Source organism: Biomphalaria glabrata, chromosome 10, assembly GCF_947242115.1.
Source record: "Biomphalaria glabrata chromosome 10, xgBioGlab47.1, whole genome shotgun sequence".
Lineage (NCBI taxonomy): Eukaryota > Metazoa > Mollusca > Gastropoda > Planorbidae > Biomphalaria > Biomphalaria glabrata.
In genome coordinates, this window is record NC_074720.1 from 21136349 (window position 1) to 21157600 (window position 21252).

General features: G+C 43.4%; 1 protein-coding gene across 3 annotated transcripts in view; it reads left to right on the forward strand.

Annotated features, from left to right (window-relative positions):
- Positions 1-21252, forward strand: part of LOC106067868 (lactadherin-like) — a 197323-nt gene that overhangs the window by 147737 nt on the left and 28334 nt on the right. For all 3 annotated transcript variants that reach the window (XM_056044452.1, XM_056044453.1, XM_056044451.1), the window contains one exon: positions 12551-12691. In XM_056044452.1, the coding sequence (XP_055900427.1) occupies positions 12551-12691 (141 nt within the window). The remainder of the gene's footprint in view (positions 1-12550; positions 12692-21252) is intronic.

Sequence of the window (21252 nt, forward strand, 5' to 3'; positions counted from 1 at the left end):
GTACTGCTTCCCCCCTCCCCACAGCTTATGTGAGATAGGGTACTGCTTCCCCCCACCCCCCAGCTTATGTGAGATAGGGTGCTGCTTCCCCCCTACCCCACCCCCCAGCTTATGTGAGATAGGGTGCTGCTTCCCCCCTCCCCCACCCCCCAGCTTATGTGAGATAGGGTACTGCTTCCCCCCTCCCCACAGCTTATGTGAGATAGGGTGCTGCTTCCCCCCACCCCCCAGCTTATGTGAGATAGGGTGCTGCTTCCCCCCTCCCCCACCCCCCAGCTTATGTGAGATAGGGTGCTGCTTCCCCCCTCCCCCACCCCCCAGCTTATGTGAGATAGGGTGCTGCTTCCCCCCACCCCACAGCTTATGTGAGATAGGGTACTGCTTCCCCCCTCCCCACAGCTTATGTGAGATAGGGTACTGCTTCCCCCTGTGACAGGTGGGGAAATGTGACGTGTGTTTGGCACGTTTTATGTCTAGGGGATGATTATTTTTAAAGCTATCACACCCCCACTTATCAGCATATGAATCGGGAGCAGACACGCAACGAGACAAAGCAATGAAAGATAGATACAAAAGTTAAAATAAAGGATATTTATTTACATAAATATACATATAATAATAAAAAGGGGGAGGGTTTGCATCTATCTCTAGTATATTCTATGTTTAATCATCACTCTTGCACATAATAAGAGAGTATGTCACTTTGTCCTCTGACTTAGCTGGTATTCCTGTTGATGTCGTAGCTGGCTGTGTCCTGGCTTGAGGATCTGCAGCTGGAGGTGGCGCTCTAGCGGATAGAGGGACGCCGGCGATATAGCTCTTGTGGAGTCTCAGTCCCAAGTTCTAGTATCTGTAGTGGGCACAGTATGGCGGGTGGCCGGATACCGTGGGCACAAGGTTACTGCGGGCAGAGCTGATCTGCCGTGGGCAGCGTAGTTGACAGGATATGTCCAGTGAGTTGCAGAGGGTTGGCGTAGCTATGACGTCTCACACAGATCTGGTCTATAGGGACGTCGCCTTAATAGCTTGGCAGGTGGGCCGTCGAATAGGCGGGCAATGCCGATAGCGCCAAGTGGTAGAGTTGAGTAGATCTCCGCAGGCGGTAGATGATACTCAATAGGAAAGTGCAGTGCTGGATAGCACTAAGCACAAACAAATGGGCAGGTCAGTGAGCTAGTGCAGTGCTGAATAGCACTGAGCACATAAATAGTAGGTGATTCTTGATATCGAACAAATAGGCAGACACCTGAGGGAGGCTGCGGATAAATAAAGACAAGTTAGGACATGTCTCTCATACATCTTATCGATGCCCTCGACTGAGGTGCATTCGTCAGATTGGTAAAATTGCTTTAGAGCACAAGGGGAGATGATGACAAATGGGATTTGGAAAAATAGATGGCAGATAGTAGCAATATAGAAATGTACATAAAAGGGGAAATAATAATATAAGAATGTACATAGAAGGGGAAATAATAATCTCAAATAAACAACACAGGTGGATAGAGAAAGAAGGGGGGGGGGAGGTGAAATGGGCGGTGGTCAGTGACCCAGATGGTTTGTTTACATACGACCGTGGGTCGAGAACAAAGGAGCGTGCTTGAATGTAGAGTGTGTCCGTTCAAGCGGGGTAACTCTCATTAGAGTAAAATGAGTAAAGGGGAGATAATTCATTACAGGGGAGATACTTCATATCTCCTTTCTAAGCGCAGTATTAGTGCGATAGTAAAATCATCAAGGCGATCAACCGAGATAAAGGAAATAAAATAAGGTGTACAAATATATACATGGTTGCATCAATGATCAATTGAGCAACGTAGCATTAATAGATTAATGCAATACTAAAATATATACATAGCACATGTTTATGTTTTCTACTTACGCCAGTGAGAAATACACAATGCACTAATTAAATATAAATGAACTAAGCAAAATACACATGATAAAAATCCAATTGAAATATACACAGAGTAATTAAGATGGAACTTGTGATTAAGTTCGGCTTACCACCAGGTATTCCTCTAGGAGGGAGAATAAATGATATAGTCCAGACTCGATAGCTCAGCTCGAATGCGAAAGAGAGGGTGATTTGAGTTGGTTTACTATATATATATGCCTGAAAAGTGTGGGCGGACACCGGAAATGTCCAAGGCTAAGATTTTTCTTACACGTGGGTGGATTTGACTCGAGGTGGGAGCCGCACCTTGGAATATCACGCGGTGTGTTGATCAGCGTAATCTCTTAGATCAAAGAGAGACGTGAGAGAAGGGGGGAGGAGAAGGATTAGCTTGCATTCAAACCAAGGTGGTGTCAACCGCGACTGTCAGACATCCTGTCGATAAGATCAAGGTCTGAGCGTATCTTTGCCCCGGTCAAGGGAAGATAAATGAAAGGATTGGCCTAATTTTCTCCAAGGTGGTGGACTAAGTCTAGCCTGGTAGAGAGGAAAAGGTGTGGCGGGTGAATAATTTAGGGGTAGGATGGAGAAATAATTAAAATAAAATAAATGAATAATGAAAAATAATATTTAATGCTGTGATAAATTTGAGTGACTCTGACAGCGAGTTTTTGACTTGTCACATACGCCGCCGCCAAGATGGATCTATCGCAGAAAGATCCATAAAGTGCGAGCAGACTGATGTCACTCTAACTTTAAGATCAGTTGTTATCACAGCATTAGAAAAAAAAAAATCTGAGAAAATAAAGGGATAGCCATGCCAGGAGGAGAGTCTATCCAAGTTGGTCCGTGGTCTACTTCCCGTCCCTGATTATGTAGTCACCTGGGTGAAACATTTGGGGTTGCTCGGGAGAGTAGATTGGGCGAGATTGAGCTCGGTGGACTCTGGCAGTGGGTGGCGGCTGAGGAAGTCGGGGGCGGAGTTCTCGCTCCCTGGAACGTGCTCTATATGGAATGAGTACGGTTGGAGGAGGAGTGACCACCTCATGAGCCGGGCATTTAGATGTTTGCTGGATGATAAATACGACAAGGGCTTGTGGTCGGTTTGGAGAACAAAATGTTTGCCATAGAGGTACGCCTGGAACTTTTCGATTGCCCACACTAGGGCTAGACACTCGAGCTCGATGGCCGCATAGTTGGATTCCGCTTGGTTAAGCTTACGGCTGGCGTATGCCACTGGGAAGAGTGTGTCGCCCGATCCTTTCTCTGGTTGCATAAGAACTGCCCCAAGGCCGGAGCCGCTGGCGTCAGTCCTGAGCACAAAAGTTTGAGAGAGATCCGGTAGCTTCAGCACAGGGGTGGACGTGAGGCACTTCTTAAGCTTTTGAAAGGCTACCTCGCAGTCTTCCGTCCAGATTACCTTGTCGGGCTGACTTTTTTTTGTGAGATTCGACAACGGAGCCGCCACGGAGTTGAACTTCGGTATGAATTTCTGATAGTACCCACACATTCCCAGGAACGATCTAACACCCGTCTTGTTGATGGGACGAGGGGCCTCGAGCAGCTGCGCCACTTTCCCTTCATCGGGTAGGAGCCGGTTGAGTTGAATGGTGTGGCCCAGGAACCTAAGCCGATCGAATCCAATGAGACACTTAGTGGGTCTGGCCGTGAGCCCGGTCTCTCGAAGCCTGCTCAAGAGCGACGAGATGAGCTTCACGTGTTCTGCCCAGTCTTCCGTGGCTATCAGAATATCATCGATGAAATTCTGGATGCCTGGATTGCTGATCGGGGCCAACAGTTTCCTCATCATTCTGTTGAAGACACTGGAAGAGTTGTTGAGTCCGAATGGGACAGTCTGAAACTCGTAATGGCCTTGGGGGGTGCTGAAGGCTAGCATGGGGCGGCACTCAGGGTCCACCTCAATTTGGTAGTACCCCCGGCTCAGGTCAAACTTACTAAAGTACCGGGCGTTACCCAACTTTGCAAAGATGGTTGAGGGGTCTGGGAGGGGCTCGGCTTGGAATTCAGCCACCGCATTTAGTCGCCTGAAATCTATGCACATCCTGTGGCCACCATCCTGTTTGCGGACTAGTACCAGTGGTGCGTTATAAGGCGACAAAGATGGCGCGATGATTCCAGCTTTTAATAGCTCCTCCACCTCCTGCCGGACTATTTCGGCCTTGGCATGTGGCAGGGGATAGGCTTTGGCTCTTATCGGTTCGTCGTTGAGGAGCTTCATCGAGAACCGTTCCAGCGTGGTCCTTCCAGGTTTGTCCGAGAGGACATCTTGGAATTTGGCCATCAAGGACTCGACCTCCGCCTTCCGGCTGTCCTCCATTTGTGGGCAAATGTTTACGTCCCGATATGTCTCTCTGGGAAGGAGAGGATACTCGACCAGCTCCCTGGGCTCTTCCACCTCTTCGGCCACGGAAATCACCATCAAGCTCTGTGCGGAGTCTGGCGAGGGCCTTTCCACATAGAGCTTGAGGAGATTGACATGGTACATCTTCTCCTTGCGCCTGGTTCGGATTACGTAGTTGGTGGGGGAGACCTTCTTAGTCACCTCGAAAGGACCTTGCCAGCAGAGTTGGAGTTTGTTAGTGCTCTTAGGCAACAACAGGAGTACCTTATCTCCGACTTTGAGAGCTCGTTCTCTTGCTCTCTGGTTGTAATACCGTTCTTGCCTCTTACGGGCCTTAAGGAGATTGTCCCGAGCTATAGACCTCATCTCTTGTAACCTCCCTTGAAGATCTTGGACGTATTTGGACACGGTTTTGACTTCCTCTTCGACATGTTCCTTGGTCCATGTTTGCTTGAGGATTTCTAAGGGCCCTCGAGGATGAGCCCCAAAAATGATTTGGTAAGGGGAGTACCCTAGGCTGGCCTGGGGCACTTCACGGTACGCAAACAGCACAGCCGGGAGATAATCGTCCCATTCCTCTGGCTTGCCTTCAGTGAGGCGTCGGAGCATGGTTACCAGGGTGTGGTTGAACCGCTCGACCAGCCCGTTCGCCTGCGGATGATAGACCGACGTGCGCAAGTGTTTTGAGTTGAAAAGGGCGTAGGCCTCTTTCATCAGTTTCCCGGTGAACTGGGAACCGTTGTCGGTGAGAATCACCTCTGGAAATCCAATCCTCGTGAAGATGGTGAACAAAGCATCTGCCACATGTTTAGCATCGATGCTGGGCAGTGGGGCCGCTTCTGGCCATCGCGAGGCTTGACAGATGACGCAGAGGATGTAGGCGTTCCTCCTTTTTGTGCGGGGCAAGGGACCTAGTAGGTCGACCGACACTCGCTTAAAAGGGGTATCAATTAACGGAGTCCTCCCTAACGGAACCGGAAGCACTCTATGTCGCGGGGAGGTCTTCTGACATTGGGGGCATGAGGACACGTATCGCTTAATGGCAGCCTGCATGCCAGGCCAGTAGTAGTGGACCTCGATTCTGCTAAGAGTAGCGTCCTGACCCAGGTGGGCGCTTAGGGATGAGGCGTGGCCCGTACTCATGACCTGATCTCGGAATCGCTCAGGGACCACTAGTTGGTTGGATGCGTCCGGATCGTTGCCTCGTCGGTAGAGGAGCCCTTCTTTGATAAAGAAGGTGCCTGGTTCAGTTGACTGTCCTAGTCGTTCCTGGATTTCGAAACATTTGCGGAGCGAAGGGTCTTGTCGTTGGGCACTTCTCATCTCCCCGGGTGTGGGGTTGATTTCGGAGGGGCAGCCCTCTTGGTCCTTAGCCTGAGCCCTCGTTATCACCGGAGCAGAGACATTCGGATAGGGGGGCGTGCCTAAGTAAACGTGACTACACCCTAGAATGAGGTCATAGGCTGGGGCTTCCATCACAACGGCCTCAATGCGCTTCCTAACATATCTTGATTCGACATCAATTTTAGCCTTTCGGAACGCCTTCGGGGGACTTTCCAGGTCCGCCATTTGGAGATATTCAACCTTGTCGAGGAAGTCGCCAGGGCGCACCAATGAGGCCTTCACCACGGCTTCCACCTGGCAACCTGTGTCGTTGAGACAGGTGACCATCTGTCCATTGACCAGGACTTGTTCAACATTAGCTGGAGGTGACAGCTGATCAGAGCTGTGGATTATCGCAGCTATGGTGTGTGGCTCAGAGTTGGGCACATCATGCACACAGATAGAGTTCACTGGTCGCGAGGATTTAATTAGGGACCTGCAGTCCTTGGTTTCATGGCCGCATAGGCCGTGAACGCGACAAGACAATCTGTTTTGTCGGGGCGGAATGGGTAGATGGTTGCCCTGGTGGCGCGGCTGGTGTTGGGGAGCTTTCTGGTTTTTATGTGGGGGCGCGTGTTTGCTGGGGCCGAGGGAAGGCTTGTCGGATTGTTTGTCTGGCGCCGGAGGTTTCACCTTGAGATCAGAACGGGCGATTGAGTACCTATCAGCAGCGGAAGCTATATCGTGAGGCGCGGTGGCCTGTTGTTCCCTTACATAGACTTTGACCTCTGGGGGCAAGCACTCCAGCAGTTGCTCCGAGAGCACCAGGCTCGCTAGGCCGTCGAATGTCTCCGGCAGTTGGCTGAGGGCGTGCCACTTAGTAAGGTACTTGTCCAGCCGGTCGCACAGGTTTACGTAGGTCTCTCTGCGTTCGAGGCGTGACCCTCTGAACTTTTTGTGGTAGGCCTCGGCAGTCAGCTCGAACTGGATCAGCAGCGCCTGCTTGAGGGCTGCGTAATCTTCTCGCTGGCCGGAGGGAAGTTTGGAGTAAACTTCGTAGGCTTTGCCTCGGAGGCATTGGGATAGCCGGAAGCACCATTTCTCCTCTGGCAGACTGTAAAAGCGTGCTACTTCCTCAAAGCGGACAAGATAAACTTCGATGTTCTCTGTCTTGTCGTCAAAGTGCTCCATTGGCATGTGGGGTAGACCGTTCAAGGAACTTTGAAAGGAGGCTGGGCTAGCCGGGCGTGACTCGGAAGAAGCGTGGCGGGCGGCCTCGTTTTCTTTGTCCGCGGCTATCTTTTCTCTCGCTGTAATTTGTTGCTCTTTTTCTCTTTCTCGCTCTGTGACTTCTTTAGCAATGGCTATTTCAGCTTCCTTTCTTTCTCTAGCAATAGCTATTTCATTATCCTTTTCCTTCATTGCTAGCTCATGCTCCCTTGCATGTTTTTCCTGTTCCTCTCTATCAAGAGCAGCAAGTCGTCCCTTAATGTATTCATTCTGCTCTGCGTCGCTAAACAATTTAGCCTCATCCATGATATCTGCTATCCGCTGCTTGCGGTCAGGTTCAGTCTTGGAGCGAGTGCCGCTGGCCATAATGATGAGGGGTGGGTAATGAGAGGTACTAGGATGGTGGAGGGGCAGATAGAATGGATAATAGGGTCGAGCTAGAATTAAAGAAAGTGGGTTAGCGAAAGTGAGTCGCCGGTTATAGGAAAGAGTGCTAAAGGAATGTGGTGTCTGCCTATGTTAATCACAAATTCCTGCAATGAAATATTACAAATAAAATGCAATAAATATAAAATATAAAATATGACAGAAGTGACACTCTTGAAAATGCGAAGTGATGATACTTATAAATATTCTTAGAAAAAAATTGATATGGAATTTAGTTATTGCTGCCTGTTCGTGCCTGCTGTAAAGATGGGTTAAATCCACGGACGGGCTCGCCAAAATGTGACAGGTGGGGAAATGTGACGTGTGTTTGGCACGTTTTATGTCTAGGGGATGATTATTTTTAAAGCTATCACACCCCCACTTATCAGCATATGAATCGGGAGCAGACACGCAACGAGACAAAGCAATGAAAGATAGATACAAAAGTTAAAATAAAGGATATTTATTTACATAAATATACATATAATAATAAAAAGGGGGAGGGTTTGCATCTATCTCTAGTATATTCTATGTTTAATCATCACTCTTGCACATAATAAGAGAGTATGTCACTTTGTCCTCTGACTTAGCTGGTATTCCTGTTGATGTCGTAGCTGGCTGTGTCCTGGCTTGAGGATCTGCAGCTGGAGGTGGCGCTCTAGCGGATAGAGGGACGCCGGCGATATAGCTCTTGTGGAGTCTCAGTCCCAAGTTCTAGTATCTGTAGTGGGCACAGTATGGCGGGTGGCCGGATACCGTGGGCACAAGGTTACTGCGGGCAGAGCTGATCTGCCGTGGGCAGCGTAGTTGACAGGATATGTCCAGTGAGTTGCAGAGGGTTGGCGTAGCTATGACGTCTCACACAGATCTGGTCTATAGGGACGTCGCCTTAATAGCTTGGCAGGTGGGCCGTCGAATAGGCGGGCAATGCCGATAGCGCCAAGTGGTAGAGTTGAGTAGATCTCCGCAGGCGGTAGATGATACTCAATAGGAAAGTGCAGTGCTGGATAGCACTAAGCACAAACAAATGGGCAGGTCAGTGAGCTAGTGCAGTGCTGAATAGCACTGAGCACATAAATAGTAGGTGATTCTTGATATCGAACAAATAGGCAGACACCTGAGGGAGGCTGCGGATAAATAAAGACAAGTTAGGACATGTCTCTCATACATCTTATCGATGCCCTCGACTGAGGTGCATTCGTCAGATTGGTAAAATTGCTTTAGAGCACAAGGGGAGATGATGACAAATGGGATTTGGAAAAATAGATGGCAGATAGTAGCAATATAGAAATGTACATAAAAGGGGAAATAATAATATAAGAATGTACATAGAAGGGGAAATAATAATCTCAAATAAACAACACAGGTGGATAGAGAAAGAAGGGGGGGGGGGAGGTGAAATGGGCGGTGGTCAGTGACCCAGATGGTTTGTTTACATACGACCGTGGGTCGAGAACAAAGGAGCGTGCTTGAATGTAGAGTGTGTCCGTTCAAGCGGGGTAACTCTCATTAGAGTAAAATGAGTAAAGGGGAGATAATTCATTACAGGGGAGATACTTCATATCTCCTTTCTAAGCGCAGTATTAGTGCGATAGTAAAATCATCAAGGCGATCAACCGAGATAAAGGAAATAAAATAAGGTGTACAAATATATACATGGTTGCATCAATGATCAATTGAGCAACGTAGCATTAATAGATTAATGCAATACTAAAATATATACATAGCACATGTTTATGTTTTCTACTTACGCCAGTGAGAAATACACAATGCACTAATTAAATATAAATGAACTAAGCAAAATACACATGATAAAAATCCAATTGAAATATACACAGAGTAATTAAGATGGAACTTGTGATTAAGTTCGGCTTACCACCAGGTATTCCTCTAGGAGGGAGAATAAATGATATAGTCCAGACTCGATAGCTCAGCTCGAATGCGAAAGAGAGGGTGATTTGAGTTGGTTTACTATATATATATGCCTGAAAAGTGTGGGCGGACACCGGAAATGTCCAAGGCTAAGATTTTTCTTACACGTGGGTGGATTTGACTCGAGGTGGGAGCCGCACCTTGGAATATCACGCGGTGTGTTGATCAGCGTAATCTCTTAGATCAAAGAGAGACGTGAGAGAAGGGGGGAGGAGAAGGATTAGCTTGCATTCAAACCAAGGTGGTGTCAACCGCGACTGTCAGACATCCTGTCGATAAGATCAAGGTCTGAGCGTATCTTTGCCCCGGTCAAGGGAAGATAAATGAAAGGATTGGCCTAATTTTCTCCAAGGTGGTGGACTAAGTCTAGCCTGGTAGAGAGGAAAAGGTGTGGCGGGTGAATAATTTAGGGGTAGGATGGAGAAATAATTAAAATAAAATAAATGAATAATGAAAAATAATATTTAATGCTGTGATAAATTTGAGTGACTCTGACAGCGAGTTTTTGACTTGTCACACCCCCCACCCCCCAGCTTATGTGAGATAGGGTGCTGCTTCCCCCCTACCCCACCCCCCAGCTTATGTGAGATAGGGTACTGCTTCCCCCCACCCCCCAGCTTATGTGAGATAGGGTACTGCTTCCCCCCACCCCCCAGCTTATGTGAGATAGGGTGCTGCTTCCCCCCACCCCCCAGCTTATGTGAGATAGGGTGCTGCTTCCCCCCTCCCCCACCCCCCAGCTTATGTGAGATAGGGTGCTGCTTCCCCCCTCCCCCACCCCCCAGCTTATGTGAGATAGGGTGCTGCTTCCCCCCTCCCCCACCCCCCAGCTTATGTGAGATAGGGTGCTGCTTCCCCCCTCCCCCACCCCCCAGCTTATGTGAGATAGGGTGCTGCTTCCCCCCACCCCACAGCTTATGTGAGATAGGGTGCTGCTTCCCCCTCCCCCACCCCACAGCTTATGTGAGATAGGGTGCTGCTTCCCCCCTCCTCCACCCCCCAGCTTATGTGAGATAGGGTGCTGCTTCCCCCCTCCTCCACCCCCCAGCTTATGTGAGATAGGGTGCTGCTTCCCCCCTCCCCCACCCCGGTCGTACTTTTTCTGCTATGTCACGGACCGTTTGAAAAAACTGCGAAATGCCGGGGTACACAAGAGACTTTTTGGATGATCTTTTTTTGTTTCGTTTCTGAACACAAACGGCCTCAATGGTGACATTTGAATGTGGGCCACTTTGGTCGTCCTTGTTGAAGAGGGTCTCCTACGGTGCCGTTCGCTTCCTTAGTAAATATGTTTGATTGTCGCCCCTGCGGCTTCGTTTTTTTCCCCTGTTCCGTGTCTCACATCTCGGCATGTCGGAGTCTAATTGATCTTGATAGACGGATCAGACGATAATTTTTTTTCACGTTCGACGGTTCTTTCTCCACTCATCTTGGCTCAGACCTGGTCTTGATATGAGGAACATTGCGCTGTGTTTGGGCAATTAGGTGTGAGAGCTGTTGAATGGACGGGTGTTTTCCATCAGCGCTACTACTTGAGCGACGCCAAGACCCACAACGTTGGGGATAATTACAAGGTCCATGATTTACACAAAGATCATATCACCAGTGATTTACACCACGATGAAAGCCAAGTATTTAGCTCAAGTGTACATGGAAATAGTAGAGGATGCCTTGCACATTTACTTTATGACTGAGCAGGAGTTGGGAGGGGGGCGGGGAGCACGTTTTTAGTCAGCTTGTCTACAAGTAAATGCACAATGTAATCTATTTTTAGATAGAGCAAGCCTCCCCACTCTCTTTAACTGCTGAGAATTATGGGAGCTTAAGTTTCTGGGAGTAGCATCCTACTGAAGGCAGCTTCCTCTCAACGAAGACGTGCACTTCCATCAGTAGATAAACGTAAGGTTCACGAGGGCGTTGTGTAGTCAGCTCAATGGCCGCTCGGACAACAATGGTCCTTGGATACTCGTTAGAGGACATTAATTAAAATTCTTCATACTTCTTGATACTTGCAGAACACATTGAACATCTTCAATGGCGGCATCAGATCAATCCCGGGGCCACGTCCATGAGGGTCAGTTTGCTAAAAGCGATTGTTCACTCGCAAGGGCGCTGACCATAGGGTTTTAAAAATTGGGCGTGGATTACTGGTTCTCATTTTGAAATTAAAGCTTCTCTTTCAGACCATGGGGTCTATTGGGCAAATTATGTAAAGGTCATCTGTTTCTATGGCCCACGGTTAACGAGTGCGTGTGGCCAGCACAACGACTTTTACTAAATTTCAGGTATCAAATAAAGCAGGGTGGACTCAAAGGCGCCATAAAGATCCGGATGTGAAAAATTCCAGTCTTCCCCAGGATTCGAACCCGGGAGCCCTCAGTTCCGAAGCCAAGCGCTTTAACACACAAGCACCGTGACTCCTTCTATCATGAGGAGGGGAGAATACTCCCTAATCCTTGCAATCAGAAGCTATCCGCAATAGTTCTTCAAGTGACAATTGGTTCTATCAGATCATGTCAACTAAACCTTTTTGAGACCTCTCTGGTCTGTTCTGTGAAATATTCTACAATTTGCTAAAACAACAAAAAAAAAAAAAAAAGAAATTTTGAAAAAGAGACAGGCTTAACCTCGACACGTGGGGGTGGGGTAAAAACGGCACTGTTTGGTTGCGGCGTGACATTAATGTCACCATTGTGTCATTGACATGTCAAAGAATGTCTCCCCATAACAACTGAACTAGTTTCCGTAAACAAGGGAAGACAACCGAGCCTAACTGTATACACAGTACTGATTAATTGTATTCCAAATTTCAAACTTTGCCCTTGTGTTTGTCAAGAAAGTCAAGCGGTTCCAGCCAAACGTTACTAATCAATGTTTCACATAACAAACACATTTAGAATCCATTCTTGAGTCTTTTTCTTTCCCCGCGAGATTCTTTGACACAGTTGCTTGAGAGTAAAAACAGTTTAGTAGGTCCGTCGTAGAGTCCTAGAGCCCACACTAAATGTACATGGCCTTGAAACCTGCCCAACCCACTTGTCCGTTTAGCTGATGTCAACAGACCTGTAGCAAAGGTATGAAAGTGACGATGTGTGTGTGTGTGTGTGTAAGTAATATTGTGGAACGATAAGTAAGAAGTAAAATCAAGAGTAAAGCGTGTCTATAAATAGATCAAAGCTCTACAACTATGCACTGATAGACTCTTAGTCTATATTTGATGACCTGAACGCTATCAATGTGAAGTTTGTTCAAACTTATCTCTTGCATTGACTCCAAAACATATTCTGATTCTCTGTCTTCACAGACAAATGCATTCCTTAATGACTGAAACATTCATCAAAGTAAGTTCAACATCTCTTAATCTACTCTATTTATTTGTACAGTATGCAAAGAACCACTGGGTCTACCACCCTATGGCAAAATGTCTGCATCATCATCCAGAAAGTTCCAGAAGGGGAGCTCGTGCCAGCCGGAAGACGGTCATATTCTGAGCAGCAAATCATGGTGTTCCAAGAAACAGAATGGTGAGTACTTTGATCTGCTTCATGTGGTGCTCTTCAAGTAGCCTGCATTTGGTCTTCACACTCTTGTCTTAGGATAATAATACAACCTAGTTCTTTTGTTTCCCTGTCAATACAACCTCGTTCTTTCATCTTTTGTTTCCCTGTCAATACAACCTCGTTCTTTCATCTTTTGTTTCCCTGTCAATACAACCTAGTTCTTTTGTTTCCCTGTCAATACAACCTAGTTCTTTCATCTTTTGTTTCCCTGTCAATACAACCTCGTTCTTTCATCTTTTGTTTCCCTGTCAATACAACCTCGTTCTTTCATCTTTTGTTTCCCTGTCAATACAACCTCGTTCTTTCATCTTTTGTTTCCCTGTCAATACAACCTAGTTCTTTTGTTTCCCTGTCAATACAACCTAGTTCTTTCATCTTTTGTTTCCCTGTCAATACAACCTCGTTCTTTCATCTTTTGTTTCCCTGTCAATACAACCTAGTTCTTTTGTTTCCCTGTCAATACAACCTCGTTCTTTCATCTTTTGTTTCCCTGTCAATACAACCTCGTTCTTTCATCTTTTGTTTCCCTGTCAATACAACCTCGTTCTTTCATCTTTTGTTTCCCTGTCAATACAACCTCGTTCTTTCATCTTTTGTTTCCCTGTCAATACAACCTAGTTCTTTTGTTTCCCTGTCAATACAACCTAGTTCTTTCATCTTTTGTTTCCCTGTCAATACAACCTCGTTCTTTCATCTTTTGTTTCCCTGTCAATACAACCTAGTTCTTTCATCTTTTGTTTCCCTGTCAATACAACCTAGTTCTTTTGTTTCCCTGTCAATACAACCTAGTTCTTTTGTTTCCCTGTCAATACAACCTAGTTCTTTTGTTTCCCTGTCAATACAACCTCGTTCTTTCATCTTTTGTTTCCCTGTCAATACAACCTCGTTCTTTCATCTTTGGTTTCCCTGTCAATACAACCTAGTTCTTTCATCTTTTGTTTCCCTGTCAATACAACCTAGTTCTTTTGTTTCCCTGTCAATACAACCTAGTTCTTTTGTTTCCCTGTCAATACAACCTAGTTCTTTTGTTTCCCTGTCAATACAACCTAGTTCTTTCATCTTTTGTTTCCCTGTCAATACAACCTCGTTCTTTCATCTTTGGTTTCCCTGTCAATACAACCTAGTTCTTTCATCTTTTGTTTCCCTGTCAATACAACCTAGTTCTTTTGTTTCCCTGTCAATACAACCTAGTTCTTTTGTTTCCCTGTCAATACAACCTCGTTCTTTCATCTTTGGTTTCCCTGTCAATACAACCTAGTTCTTTTGTTTCCCTGTCAATACAACCTAGTTCTTTTGTTTCCCTGTCAATACAACCTAGTTCTTTTGTTTCCCTGTCAATACAACCTCGTTCTTTTGTTTCCCTGTCAATACAACCTAGTTCTTTTGTTTCCCTGTCAATACAACCTAGTTCTTTCATCTTTGGTTTCCCTGTCAATACAACCTAGTTCTTTCATCTTTTGTTTCCCTGTCAATACAACCTAGTTCTTTTGTTTCCCTGTCAATACAACCTAGTTCTTTTGTTTCCCTGTCAATACAACCTAGTTCTTTTGTTTCCCTGTCAATACAACCTAGTTCTTTTGTTTCCCTGTCAATACAACCTCGTTCTTTCATCTTTGGTTTCCCTGTCAATACAACCTAGTTCTTTCATCTTTTGTTTCCCTGTCAATACAACCTAGTTCTTTTGTTTCCCTGTCAATACAACCTAGTTCTTTCATCTTTTGTTTCCCTGTCAATACAACCTAGTTCTTTTGTTTCCCTGTCAATACAACCTCGTTCTTTCATCTTTTGTTTCCCTGTCAATACAACCTAGTTCTTTTGTTTCCCTGTCAATACAACCTAGTTCTTTCATCTTTTGTTTCCCTGTCAATACAACCTAGTTCTTTTGTTTCCCTGTCAATACAACCTAGTTATTCTTTAGTCTTTTCCTGTGTTTAGTGGATATCTTGCGACCAACACAAACACCAATTGGTATAACCATGTACATCACAAATGTTCACCATGTCCTTGACCACATATCCCAATAGCTTGTCTCATTGATGACATTAAACAGTTTCTTGGTCTCTTGGATTATATTACATCGTTTCTGGGTCTTATTATGTCTTTCTTTTTCTCAGTAACTCTTTAACTCTCTTCTTTCTGTCTTCTATCTCAATGTATACCTTCTATCACCTAACTCTCCGTAGTTCTTGTTATTCTCACTCTCCACTCATTGTAACCTCTAATTCTAACAATCCCATAGTTCCATAGTTCTAACGTCTGCTGTGTCTGCCCTGTTTGACTTCAGAGTTGTCTTCCTTGTCCAATTATTTCCCTCCTACTGACCACATAGGAGCCACGCCTTGCCGCTAACTGTCCAGCTGTCATGTCCGCCGGACCGTTTTGACTTTGTGTAAATGATCTGCTTGTTAGCCTGCCTGTCATGTCAGACAGTGGACTAATTAGAGACACAGAGACAGGTGACATGGTACCAGTGGGTATTTGTCAAATTTTCTTTCATCTGACAAAAGGTTAGTGTCTCTGGGTTTTCCCAAAGATGAAACGAAATATGAAAAAAAAAATCCTCTCAAATTCTTTTATGTTCGTTCCTTTCCTCCAAACTAGAATTTTTCACGATTTTTCTAATAGAAATGGAAACCACGATTTTATCTCTGCGGGACTCTCAGGTATATCCTCGGACAGAGTCATCTCCTCTTCGTTGACGTTTCACTTTTTCAGATCCGGTTGACGTGTAATAAACAAAATACTGTAACGTAGAAAAAAGAATAAAAACCAATATTGAGAAATATGGAGCAGATATAAAGGTAACTTAAAGAAAAACGTAAGAGAATAACATTGTCAGGGACGCTGTAGTGAAATGGTTGTGATTTAGAAATAAATAGCTCAACTAAGCATTGTCAGGGACGCTGTAGTGAAATGGTTGTGATTTAGAAATAAATAGCTCAACTAAGCATTGTCAGGGACGCTGTAGTGAAATGGTTGTGATTTAGAAATAAATAGCTCAACTAAGCATTGTCAGGGACGCTGTAGTGAAATGGTTGTGATTTAGAAATAAATAGCTCAACTAAGCATTGTCAGGGACGCTGTAGTGAAATGGTTGTGATTTAGAAATAAATAGCTCAACTAAGCATTGTCAGGGACGCTGTAGTGAAATGGTTGTGATTTAGAAATAAATAGCTCAACTAAGCATTGTCAGGGACGCTGTAGTGAAATGGTTGTGATTTAGAAATAAATAGCTCAACTAAGCATTGTCAGGGACGCTCTAGTGAAAGATTATTGTTCCCTACTTATTAATATTTTGCTACTAGGGAAAGATCTTAGAAAGTGGATTTCCCACTGTAAAATGTGTACTTCAATTCATCATTTTTTTTATTCATGTATGTATTATTGCAGAGCTTATCAACACTCTGTACACCGGAAACACCAAAAAGTGCTATACCAAAGTGCTATACCAAAGTGCTATACCAAAGTGCTATACCAAAGTGCTATACCAAAGTGCTATACCAAAGTGCTATACGAAAATCTCCATTTATTTTTTTAAATGCGTATGTTCTCGCAAACGTTTTAGGTTTATCTGTAAATGTTGAAGCTGACATTTAGATGCGGACATTTAGATGCGGACAGTTAGATGCGGACAGTTGTCTACGAAACAAAAGATCTACTTCTTTTTATATGCCAGTCTGGAATTGTATTTCGTCAAAGAGAAGAGAGGCATCAGGCATTGAAACCAATCTGAAAAGAAATCAAAGACATGTGTAACTGTGTCCCTGACAGTCCTAGATCTTTGCCTCAGTCTGATGAGAACATTTGGTGTTAAAAATACAAGTACTAAATAAAATATCAAGAGTTTGATTTAAATTACTAAGCATAAAGAATATAAATATACATGTACAGTGCTTTTTTGGTAAAAAAAAAAAGTAGGTGCCGGTACTCAATGATGGATTGCCTAACTTTTAAATACTAATAAATTAATAATAAACGTTAAAATACAAGAAAAGTTATTTTTCCCCACATTGAAAAGGTGCCGCGTACCGTCACCAAGAAAAAGCACTGTATATATCTACCTATTGTTCTGTCACTTTGAACCTAGTGCAAGCTCTATCTAGAACTTAGTTTTTCGGTTACCTTGTTATTAAGATTTGACATCCACTGGCTCCCTTCAAGCCCCTCCAACCCCTTTTACTACACACACTTTTCAAATTGGACCCAATAGTCCCCGAGCTCTGTCTCCAGTCGTCCGTGTGTCCTGTAATCTCAGCGTCACGTGATCCGAACTAAACCTGTACAATAAACACTTCCTGCTGGAGCATAGAGTGGAAATCTTGTTTGAGAGAGACGGATTAGGTCCAGACACAGCCTTAGCTTATAATAGATGTTTATTATGGCGACTACGCTATATATAAATTCCTAGGGCCACTGTGCCTTCTGGCTCTCTCAAGCAGCTTGTATAGAAATCCCCATTTGACATTTTTTGGACAACGCCTAGAGAGATTCGTTTCTGATTTTTTTTTTCCTTTATGCATCTTCACTCATAGCTTAAAAAAATATTTACATCTATTTATCTTAAAAAAAATATTTGAAAAATGAGGTTTTTTAAAAAAAATGTTGATTTACGGGAGTTATGCAGCAGACATGTTGAAGTGATTTGTTGATAGTCGCCATGTCTCCAGGACAACAGCGTCGCCGCGTTTCTTTATCTCACACCACACAGAGCTCTTTAAAGGGACATAATCGCTTGTAGATTGAGGTTGAAATTGGCTAAGTTATCGTTTTCTCTAGAAAACTTTTCTTTCTTAATTTTTTAATAAAACGTGTTCGGCGAAAGATAAGTCTTTCTAAAAGGTCAAAATGAGTTCAATTTTGGGAACAGGTAATGGACTGCTGCCTCACCTAATGTAAAGTTAATAGGCCAAGAATAAACATCTTAAAATCATTGTATGTACACTACCTCCCTAGGACTCTGTATTGGATAGAATATTAAATCATGCATACTATTTTCTAGACTGACACCCTAAATAAAAAACAGACAGAGTTTTTGTTACTAAGCTTCTATCAATCTGTCAGTTCAAAAGTCCTCACACATTATTTCTCCCACAATCGGATTAAGATAAAATTTGGCACAATTATTTCTTTTACCTGACAACATAAGAATCAATTTAAAAAAAAATAGCCAATTAGTTAATTAACTATTGGTAATTAATTATTTTGTTTGGTGTCTCGAACAAGGGACGGAAATCGTACTTGACAGATGTGGTGTTATAAGTTGAATTAGTCCCCTTCAGGATTCTTAAGCCCTGAGTGAGCATTAGAAAACAAACAGACGACCATGTCAACATTCACCAAGATACCCCCTTCTTCCCTCCCCCTTTCCCAACTGGTCCAGACAAGGATTCCTAACGCTTTGAGAGGGTTAACAAAAACAATTGGTCAAAATATTTCTAGTCACACAGATTTATTATGTTCAGGTCAATTATGCATTTAACTACAAGACTGATACAAACTAATTGATACAGTTTAGCTTGTTCTTCTTTTTAATTAACTTTGGTTGTTCAATAACAATAAAAGTATTATGAATGTGGTTGCAATTCCTAGTCATCTATGTATCAATCATTCTTCGAAATGCATTAAACAGGAAAGCACTACTGTGCTTGGTACAAATAGAACCATTAAGGTTCTAAACATCTACATGTTGCTTTTTTGTATATATTCATTGTCTTTCTTTCCGTCATTGTCCTTGTATTAGTATTGTATCTGTGCATAAAATCCTTTGTTATTTGACCGCCCGCCGGTTGTGTAGTTTATAGACTAGATAAAGATTATAAAATGTTACTTTTCCAAAGTAAATGACAATTATAATTTCGTGACCACATTTTAGAATAACAACTGACTTACAGAATTAGAAACATATAAATTATTATCATTATTGGCTATGTTTATTGCCTACCCATAAAAGAATCCACCATTCGGTTTTCCAATGGACTTGGTCGAAGAAGTTCAAATAATCTGTTAGTGAAGTTTAGAGACAGTAGAGTCGACATAACGCCCATTTCGTGTTCAACCTTAACATTGTTTTTTTGAATTAGCCGTGGAAATAAAAAGTTCATTGTCAATCCGATGCTTGACTACTACATGATAGGAAATACATTTAGATACATTTACACACATTGTGTCCGTCTCCAAATGTAGTCTCACATCTAGCTTCTCTTGATCATTCAGGAAAAGCTTAATTTAAAAGTCAACACTAATTGTCGTCAACCTTTAAGGAATGATGTAAAGACCTGTCAAAATGTTTCTGCACCCCCTATTCCACCAGGAAACGCCCTTGCGCCGTGCTTGTAATTTGTGTCGAGAAGATGAGTTCCTTTGGCAAGCAAAACACGTTTAGACTTTAGACAGTGTCAGGTGAGAATAGACAATTTACAGGTCGTCCTTCAAGTTTGAGACAGTGTCAGGTGAGAATAGACAATTTACAGGTCGTCCTTCAAGTTTGAGACAGTGTTAGGTGAGAATAGACAATTTACAGGTCTTCCTTCAAGTCTGAGACAGTGCCATATGACAATAGACACTTTAGAGGTCGTCCCTGAAGTCTGAGACAGTGCCAGATGAGAACAGACAATTTACAGGTCGTCCTTCAAGTTTGAGACAGTGCCATATGACAATAGACACTTTAGAGGTCGTCCCTGAAGTCTGAGACAGTGCCAGATGAGAACAGACAATTTACAGGTCGTCCTTCAAGTTTGAGACAGTGCCATATGACAATAGACACTTTAGAGGTCGTCCCTGAAGTCTGAGACAGTGCCAGATGAGAACAGACAATTTACAGGTCGTCCTTCAAGTTTGAGACAGTGTCAGATGAAGCTAGACAGTTGTTCCTCAAATCTGAGACAGTGTCAGATGAGAATAGACAGTTTACACGTTGTCCCTCAAAATTAAGACAGTGTCAGATATTCTTTCAGATGGTGTCTAATACATTGTTTTCTACTATCTCACCTGTAACTCCGTTTTGAAAACAAATTTTAAAATCTAAAAGTCTTCAAACAAAACCAGATTTTCTTGTTGAAAGTTTTTAAAAAAAGTTTACTGATTGAAAGATATCCTAGTCGACACACTGACTTATCGCCCCCCACCCCCACTCGACCAGTCGAAATTTGTAGAGATATCCCACAATTAGTTTACAACCTTATTTGTAGAGATAGCCCACAATTAGTTTACAACCTTATTTGTAGAGATATCCCACAATTAGTTGACAACCTTATTTGTAGAGATAGCCCACAATTAGTTGACAACCTTATTTGTAGAGATAGCCCACAATTAGTTGACAACCTTATTTGTAGAGATAGCCCACAATTAGTTGACAACCTTATTTGTAGAGATAGCCCACAATTAGTTGACAACCTTATTTGTAGAGATAGCCCACAATTAGTTGACAACCTTATTTGTAGAGATAGCCCACAATTAGTTGACAACCTTATTTGTAGAGATAGCCCACAATTAGTTGACAACCTTATTTGTAGAGATAGCCCACAATTAGTTGACAACCTTATTTGTAGAGATAGCCCACAATTAGTTGACAACCTTATTTGTAGAGATAGCCCACAATTAGTTGACAACCTTATTTGTAGAGATAGCCCACAATTAGTTGACAACCTTATTTGTAGAGATAGCCCACAATTAGTTGACAACCTTATTTGTAGAGATAGCCCACAATTAGTTGACAACCTTATTTGTAGAGATAGCCCACAATTAGTTGACAACCTTATTTGTAGAGATAGCCCACAATTAGTTGACAACCTTATTTGTAGAGATAGCCCACAATTAGTTGACAACCTTATTTGTAGAGATAGCCCACAATTAGTTGACAACCTTATTTGTAGAGATAGCCCACAATTAGTTGACAACCTTATTTGTAGAGATAGCCCACAATTAGTTGACAACCTTATTTGTAGAGATAGCCCACAATTAGTTGACAACCTTATTTGTAGAGATAGCCCACAATTAGTTGACAACCTTATTTGCTTATGTTAATAATATATGCATGTACTACTTATTTCTATTTAAACAAGAAATATTTGCCCCCCCCCCCCCCGTATGTTTGTCGAGCCATTGTATCTAAGCCCCACCACCCTCCATTTATGAGCAGAACTTGTGCAGAGAATGAGTTCAATATCTATGTCATGAATGTTACTTCTAGAATAGTTTAACTCATTAGTATCTTATGTCGCACTGCGCTCTAACCTTAAATTCACGTGAGTTTTAAGCTCAAACACGTGAGTTTTAAACCCAAACACGTGAGTTTTAAACCCAAACTTGTGAATTTTAAGCTCAAACACGTGAGTTTTAAACCCAAACACGTGAGTTTTAAACCCAAACACGTGAGTTTTAAACCCAAACTCGTGAGTTTTAAGCTCAAACACGTATTCCCTAGCCTCCTTTTTACAACCTTTTCTCAGACTCCCATTTGTCTGTGATACAAATAACTTTAGGCCTAAGAACTCACGTCAGTAGAATGCGTTAGTAAATGTAAGAAA